Below are 8,109 nucleotides of genomic sequence, written 5' to 3'. Positions count from 1 at the left end.
ATGACATCACTATTGGCGTAGCATATTTGATCTATGGCCTTGCCATCCAGTTTACTGAGGTTGTGTGTCACTCTCTTTGAAACTTAATGGAACGACCAGGGTAGAAAATGAGGACATAAAAAACAAAGGCCACCTCATCATCAGAAAAAACATCACCAGGACCTATACCTAATCAAGTGTATGCAAATCTTTTCTCTGCAAAACGTATATTTCCGGAATTACATAGAAGCTATAACATTTTCTGAATCATGGGATATGACAATTGTTTACATCTATTTTGCTATACATTTCAACAAGAATCTTTACAGATGAGTGTTTTAATCCACTTTCATGTGTTGTAGGAGAATATCTGTGTTATTTGCATGTAAAATGATAATTTCAAATTTGACCAGCGCAACAATCAGAAACTGCACAAAACCCCATACACAAGACATACTTCTTATTGTCCAATCTCCTGGGATGACCAACAGCAAGTTAATTCATAATGTTTGTGTATTTCATTCCAGACTCTGTGCAAATCATAAACAAAATCTTGTTCTTGGATAAATGGAAAGGGAAAATCAGACATCAGTATTGCAATTCCTAATTGTGGGATTTTCGGATCTTCCACAGCTCCAAATTCCCCTTTTTCTTGCATTCACACTGATTTACCTGATGACGTTGACAGGAAACCTCCTTATAATGTCAACAATATACTCAAGCCCATATCTGCACAGGCCCATGTATTTTTTCCTCATTAATTTATCCTTTATTGACATAAGTGGCATCTCAGTCACATTCCCACATATGCTAGCCCATTTCTTTCTGAAAGGCGCACTCATTTCCCTCACTGCATGTCTCCTGCAGGTATACTGTTTTGCCCTGCTGTTTGCAGCAGAATTCCTACTCCTCACATTCATGGCCTTGGATAGGTATGTGGCCATCTGCAACCCCCTGCATTACAGGACTATCATGAACAAGAATATGTGCATCCAGCTGGTGGCTGTGAGCTGGGCTCTCGGTCTCACGCTTCCACTGCCACACGTTGTACTGATGTCTGGACTTTCTTACTGTCAGTCCCACACCATCAACCACTTCTTCTGTGATGCAAGTGCCCTGATGAAGTTATCTTGTACCAAAATCCACACTATAGAGACAATGAACTATACATTGGGATCTATTTTTGCACTTGCCCCATTCATTTTTGTCATCACTTCTTATGTGAAGGTCATCTCAGTGATCCTGAAGATGAAGTCGACGGAAGGGAGGCGCAAGGCCTTCTCAACATGCGGCTCTCATCTCGCTGTGGTTATTTTATTCTATGGATCTTTTTGTCCTACATATATGAGACCTCCATCAACATCTTCAATGAAATACAACAAGATTGTATCTTTGCTATACACCACTCTTCCTCCACTGTGCAACCCCATTATATACAGTCTGAACAACAGAGATTTTAAAAATGTCCTGAGGAAAAAAAGAAGAAAGAGTATGGACTAAAGGACCATAAACACTATTTTACAAGAGTATTGATTGCTATTTTCCGTAATTACAACCTCTGCAGAAGCCATGGAATCCTAAAATGTAAATGTAAATGTAGTATACTTGTAAAGCGCACAGCTGCCCCAGCAACGGGGCGTCCCGGCGCTGTATAACTCTGGGGAACCCGTCCTGGCTTTCCCTGTGGGATGGTACCTTGCTGGGAGTCCCCAAGGTGGAGCCAGGCATCCCCGGAATTGGTGGGGCCGTTGTGGAGATTAGGCAAGCTAATGCCCAGAGTTGCCGAGTGGAACCCCTGATTAGAGTAAGCACCGAAGCGAGAATTATCGAGTCCGCTGACCAAGGTCCACGACCCTGCCGCGTCGGGAATTGAACCCTGGTCCCAGGCTGACTTCTGCTCTCAGGCCTGCCGCCTCTAACCAGTGAGCCACACTACTCCACTGTCCCTAATAATCTCAGCATGTCTGGGGCAACTTTTGTAAGAGCAATATTACACATGTCATTTAGGGATAGCCACACTGAATGATCTGGTTTCATAAATAATGTTGTTATTAGGAGGAACAGATGTGAACAGTGAATACTGAGCCTTCTTACTTTCTGTGGTTTTAACTTCTTGCCCTTTTCCGAATAATTTACCTGCAAATAGGAGCTAATTAATCAACTTATTGTAGGGCAAAAGTGAATTCTATGATGTCAATGGTCGAAAAATACATGATAAATTCACTGCTAACTCTAAATTGATGTTCAGGATTAAAGTCCTGGAATTAACTTGAAAGATAAACTTCTTTTATAAGCAGACTAATCTGCTCATTTATATTTGTGTGCTCAGCAGGGCAAGTGCAAATCTACAAACAAACCTTTAAGGATATTTCATATTTCCAATAAAAGAATCAAACAATATCACCCTGACTCCGACTCTTCATGGCACAGATTCCACATTTGTCAATGATGAATGTCTTACATGGTCGGTTAAGGGAGGAGGCGCTAGTTGTTTAAGTAATGGTTGTGTATTTGAGAGATTTCCGTTGAAGTAAAACATGATGATCATGCCAGGTGTTGGCTTTTTTTGTTAGGACTGTAAATGGTCCTTAGAGTCACTCAATTGATAGCCGTTGATAATTCAGATCTTCTAGGTTATTGGGTAGATCTGCTATCTACTATGGATTAGATTTATCGACACAGGAGTTAAGATCTCCAAAGATATCAGGATTAGAGTGAAAATTGTGATATCCGCTGTCCTGGAGGGCAACAGTGAGTGCCACTTGAGGTGGTTGGTAGACGAGGAATGAGACGGCTAAAGGTGGAAGCAGGAACCAGCAAATGAGTAAAGTTTCACACTCCTTGTTGAGAGACCTTTGTGCATGCTAGAATCCTACCACACTGTTTGTTTGGTAAATGCATGTACAGCGGTTAGCATCCTGTGGGAATGGAATCCTGTAGAATATCTGACGCATCATCTTCCAACCAAGTTTATGTGATTCCGTGGAGGTCCACAAATAGATAACTGTTAGGTTATGCATGTTGACTTTATTGTTCTTTAAGGGTAGCTTGATCATGATGCATCTAAAATATTTTTCAGGTAGGTTGCTGTTCTGGATGTAGTGGTCACATGTCCAGTGATTTGAGGTCTTGAGTGTCCGCCATCACTGGATAGATCCACTGGACATGCTGGCCAATGTGGATTTGGCATAAGTGTGCAGAGGTTCACATATAACAGTTCAAGTGGTTGTTTCAGTATTTCCCCATGGATGCCTCAGAGTCTGGAGGGTTTGGTAATATAGTCCACAGGTATTGTGTAGGTCCAGTTTATTGGGTTCACCCAATCGTTGAAGTAGGAATTTGAAGGGTAAGGAGGAGGAGAACAGTGGGGAAGTTGAGAAGTGAGGATGTTGGCAAAATCAATAGTGTTTAAAATGGTTGAAGTGTTGATGGGTTATGAAGTGTAACTATTAGGGATGGTTGTGAGTGGATTGCAGTGAGAAAAGGTGTGAGAATTACAAAAGTAAAGTTGAAGGTAAATAGAGCGTTTGTAGCACTGTGGCTTGTATGACCATGTGTTGGTCTACATCATGAGTGGCAGGCATTACAACAGACAGCACGGTTCACAGGAGGAGTCAGAAACACCTTATTAATGGGCTTATTGCACAAATAATGAACAATGGATGCAATAGTTGAGTGAGGTGTGAACATGGGGTGGTGAGCAATGGGTGATGTTGGGTTATAGGTAAGGCATATAAGAAAATGGTGCTTTTAGAAGAGTTAGAAGGAGGGTACACTTGAAAAGCTTGAACGTCGGATATTTGGAATACGTTTCTAAATGCACTCATATGCAATAGACAAGAAAAAGGATGAACAATGAAATACAATGTTTACAGAAGATCACAAAATGTGGTCAAGCATAGAAGCTGGGATTGATCTTTGGTTTTCTATTTCACGTTGTGCAATTCAGCCACTTTATAGCTGACTGTTTCTCTTCTGTCTTAAATCAAAGGTTCAAGTGTGCCATAAATATCTGGCACATGATGTAAGAGTGAGGGTGGCAGGTAAAAGCCTCATGAAAGCTTGGCTTGCTTTGGGCTTGTTTTGATCTTGAGGGTCCAAGAGAACCTTGAGCTGAGTCAGACCTATGCATCCGGCTCAAGCCTAGATCGAACTTTCAGTGGATCGCCCACTTCTAGTCATCCTAGCTTCAACATTTTTCAGGTAAGCGTAGGTATATGAAGATTTGCCATTGGCAGCACATCATGTAAACTATTTGTTTGCAGACTTGATTTACTAAAGGTATGAGGAGGAGGTTGGTGTTTATCTGGGTGTGATGGGAGTCTTCCTATCTCTGGTGACTAGGCGGTTAAGAGGCGATAGCTGGTCCAATTGTCTCATGCTAATATCTCAGTATTTGAAGTATATGGCTTTGAAAGTTTCACTAGCTCCAGTGGTCAGCTCCTTGGAGGCATTGTCCAATGGATTTTTTAGTTTTGTGCAGTTGAAATTAAATGAGAAGGTGAGCAAAAGTAGGCAGCAAAGGTAAACAATTAACAGGAGAAGAGGAATAATTGAGCATTAGGGTATGCTAGTTGTAGATGTGAATAGTGCAGAGGAAAGGAAAGAGGATGTGGCCTTTTGGCCAGACCTGCCAACTTTGGAGCTCGAGAACCAGGTTTGAGCCTAAACATCAGCTCAGCATCCTGTGATTCTGGGCAAATCACTTAATCTCCCTGTGTCTACCAAAAATGAGTGTGTCCTTGTGTAATGTAACTGGTGCTATTTTAAAACCTTCTAGGAATCCAAGTAGGGTGGAAACCTATCGGCCAATCTCTCTGCTCAACGCGGATTATAAGATCTTTATTAGCATTTTAGCGGGGAGATTGGCTAAGCTCACTCCTCAGCTTATCCACCGAGATCAGAAGGGCTTCATCGCTAAGAGATATATACAGGAACAGACCCAGCAGGTAATTAGCACAATAGATCTTGCCATAGTACAATCTGGCCCTTTGGCTGTAGGAGTGTTAAATGCAGTCAAAGCATTTGACCAAGTATGCTGTGTCTTTTTTTGGGAGGTCTTGAGTTCAATGGGATTCGGCCCAAAATTTATTAACACACTTAAGGGAATCTATGCAGGAGCTTTGTCCAGGATTCTCTTAAACAGCATATTGTCCCCTTATTTTAATATCCCAAGAGGGACACGGCAGGGTTGCCCTTTATCCCCTCTTCTTTATTATATCTATATACCGAACAGCTGAGACTGGAGGCCTTTGTTATCCCATTTAGCTCCTCACCTTATAACTGTAAAGTCACAATTTATGCTGACTTTATTCATCTACACAGCAGATTCTTTGACTTCTAGTCCTCGAATAGAACAACTACTGTTGGAATTTGGCTATTTTTCTGGCTATTTAGTCAATACTGCCAAGACTGAGGTCATGTGTTGGAACATTACAGTTTAGGGGGGAAGCGAGTTCCAAGTTTAGATGTTTACGTACCACAATAGTAACTGAAATAGGGAAAATTTCACATCTTAATTTGTCAAAGGTTTCTAAAGAAATTGAATGCCTATTAAGTAGGTGGAAATAGCTTCTGTTGACAATCTATGGACAGGTTAATCTGGTAAAAATGGTTGTCCTCCCTAAACTAACATATATTTTTAATGCTATCCCTCTTGGGTTTCCCAAACAGGGTTTTGATAAAATTCAGGGGGAGGTGTCGAGTTTTATTTGCGCCTATAAAGGAGGTAGGCTAACTGGTATTGTGTTCCCTTTCAATTTAAAAACATTTGAATGCTTCTGGCAAAAACGGATGGCTCCATTTGGGGGAAATATTTGCGGGAAATGGTAGGGCATTGGAGTGTGGAGAGCTTTCCATATAAATTTAGCGCTTCTAGTTTTCAATTTTTTTTCCAGCTAAAGGTATTGAAAGCTGCCTTGGATGGTTGGTTTATAGTCAAGGGGAGGTGGGGTATTGGATATTACTCCGATTTTGCCCCAATTTAGGATTCCCCCAGAACATCAGAATGCTTAAAGGATGCTCTTAGTTTTCGCCTCAGAAGGGTGGGGGTTACAACCTGGTCGGACCAGTTATCATCGGAAGGAGTGCACCCGTGGGAAGCATTAAATACAAAAATCAGTAAAGAGCTGTCCGGATTCAAGGCTATTCAATTATTCACCTGGTTTGTGGCATCAACAGAGGAATGGTGGGGTTTATGAACTGGAGCTGTCTCTCCAAGACATTAGACCTAAGAAGTGGCTAGGTGGTATGAGGGTTTCTCAGTGGCAGAGGAGAGAAAGTTGCCACCCCCATATGCGACATGTAGAGGAACTCCTACAGAGGACGGCATCTAGTCAGTCTGGGATAGCTCATTAAAGACTCTCTACTCAACTGTTATACCTGCCAACTTCAAGCAGAACCATTTTTTTTACTATTAATCGCCTCTATTGAACTCCGCAAAAAATATTCAAGTTTGCCCCTCAACCTCTCCCCAAGTATGTGAAGTGCAGCTGCATAGGAGCCAATGATGTCCCTATCTTCATTGATTGCCCGTGCCTGAGAAATATTTGGGACGCTATGGAACTAGCACCTAAAGGTATTTTTGATCGGGAGATCAAATTAAATATTACACTTATCCTCCTAAGAGATGATGAAGCATTAACTTTGCTGCTGAGGCAGCCCCCTAGGAGGTTGCTTTCTTATTTGATCCTTATCGCTAGAAGGGACATTTTTCTGACCTGGAAGGACCCTTGCCCTTGACAGCGGAAGACTGGGTCAGGGCCGCAGTCAGGATCTGCTGCTTCGATCAGTGAACAGCAAAGAGTCCTGATTTATCTATTTGGTCTCCCTTTTTGTCTTGGTGTCATTCTTTGGGCGTCGGCTTTCCGTCCCTATGATTACACTGACTCACTGACAAAGGTAAGTGTCCACGTGGATGTACTAGGGCGAGTGCAGCGACCGCTGGGCAGATAGTTAATGGTAAAATGGCTGCCTGACTGGATCCTTGGCATGCTAAACATGGGTGAAGTTTTTTATTTAAACAACATCCCTTTTTTGTTTAGTTAGGGGAGCATTTTGCTGACAGTGTCAAGGTCGCTCTAAGCCAGAAAACCAGCCCAGCTGATTCATGTTTACTTCCTAAGAGGGATGGTCCCCAGCTGTCCACCGGGACAGGCTCCATGATGATACTTACCCACAGGTAATGCGGGCGGTAAATCACCCTACAGGTATTCTGGCAGATTCACCCACCCTAGCTACAATAGGGTAAGAAGCACTAGGTAGAGCACCAAATATAATGGTATTTACATGCAAGCCTGCAATCAGTAAAACAGCACAATGGTTGCTTTTTACCATTCTCGTAATACTGATTACACTGTTTTGCTACTATTGATAATTGCAGCACACATATTTTACATAAGAATCATTTTGCTTCAACAAATATTCAAATGCCAATCTTCTTGTGTCTCCCTTATGGTATGCATGAGTCACCAAATGAAAGCGTTCTAGATCTGTTTCCTTGATTTCCTTGGTGAGTCTGGGTTGTCAGGTGCTGAGGTTGCAAATTACACCTGTTATTTCATTAGGTTAGGGATACAAATGATGCACTGTGAGCTAACCTGGACTAAGGCCAACATATCCAGATGTTGTGCATGGTCTCAGTCTCCTTGCAGTTTTGACATTTATGTTGTCCAGCAAATGCACAGTTTTACTGAGAATATAGAAACCGTACGACGAAGGTCTGACGCTCCCTTACAAATGGTAGTCTTGCCGCACTTGCTATACTTTTACTAGGTAGATCCAAAGTCCAGTGTCTGTCTTTTTTTTCATGACTGAACAGGCTGTATTCATATTTGCTGTGGAGTGGCACCTGGTTTTAGCAAAAGGTTTGTGTTCTAAACACGTTTCAGAACAATGGTTTAGAGGCAGTGTTATCAAAGCTGAATAATGAGGGTCAGTGTGGTATCTTGAATTGTTTTCTATGCATTCTCCCCTTGGTAGCCAGTTCCCTGCTGCTTAGAGTGTGAGTATGATGTCAAAGAATGAATTTATATGTATGCTTTGGGGAATTTTGGGACCATGTCAAGTGCACTAAGCACGGTCTCATCTGATAAAATCATCTGGTAGTGGAGCAAGGTGAGAAACAAGGGT

General features: G+C 42.0%; 1 protein-coding gene across 1 annotated transcript; it reads left to right on the top strand.

Moving 5' to 3' along the window:
• The first annotated feature begins 546 nt into the window (after positions 1 to 546).
• On the top strand, positions 547 to 1,479 carry LOC144767843 (olfactory receptor 5V1-like). Its single transcript, XM_078651207.1, has one exon. The coding sequence runs from the start codon at positions 547 to 549 to the stop codon at positions 1,477 to 1,479; it is 933 nt and encodes a 310-aa protein (XP_078507333.1).
• The last annotated feature ends 6,630 nt before the right edge of the window (positions 1,480 to 8,109 follow it).

This window comes from Lissotriton helveticus, chromosome 7, assembly GCF_964261635.1.
Source record: "Lissotriton helveticus chromosome 7, aLisHel1.1, whole genome shotgun sequence".
Classification (NCBI taxonomy): Eukaryota; Metazoa; Chordata; class Amphibia; order Caudata; family Salamandridae; genus Lissotriton; species Lissotriton helveticus.
This window is presented reverse-complemented; position numbering and strand designations above follow the sequence as displayed.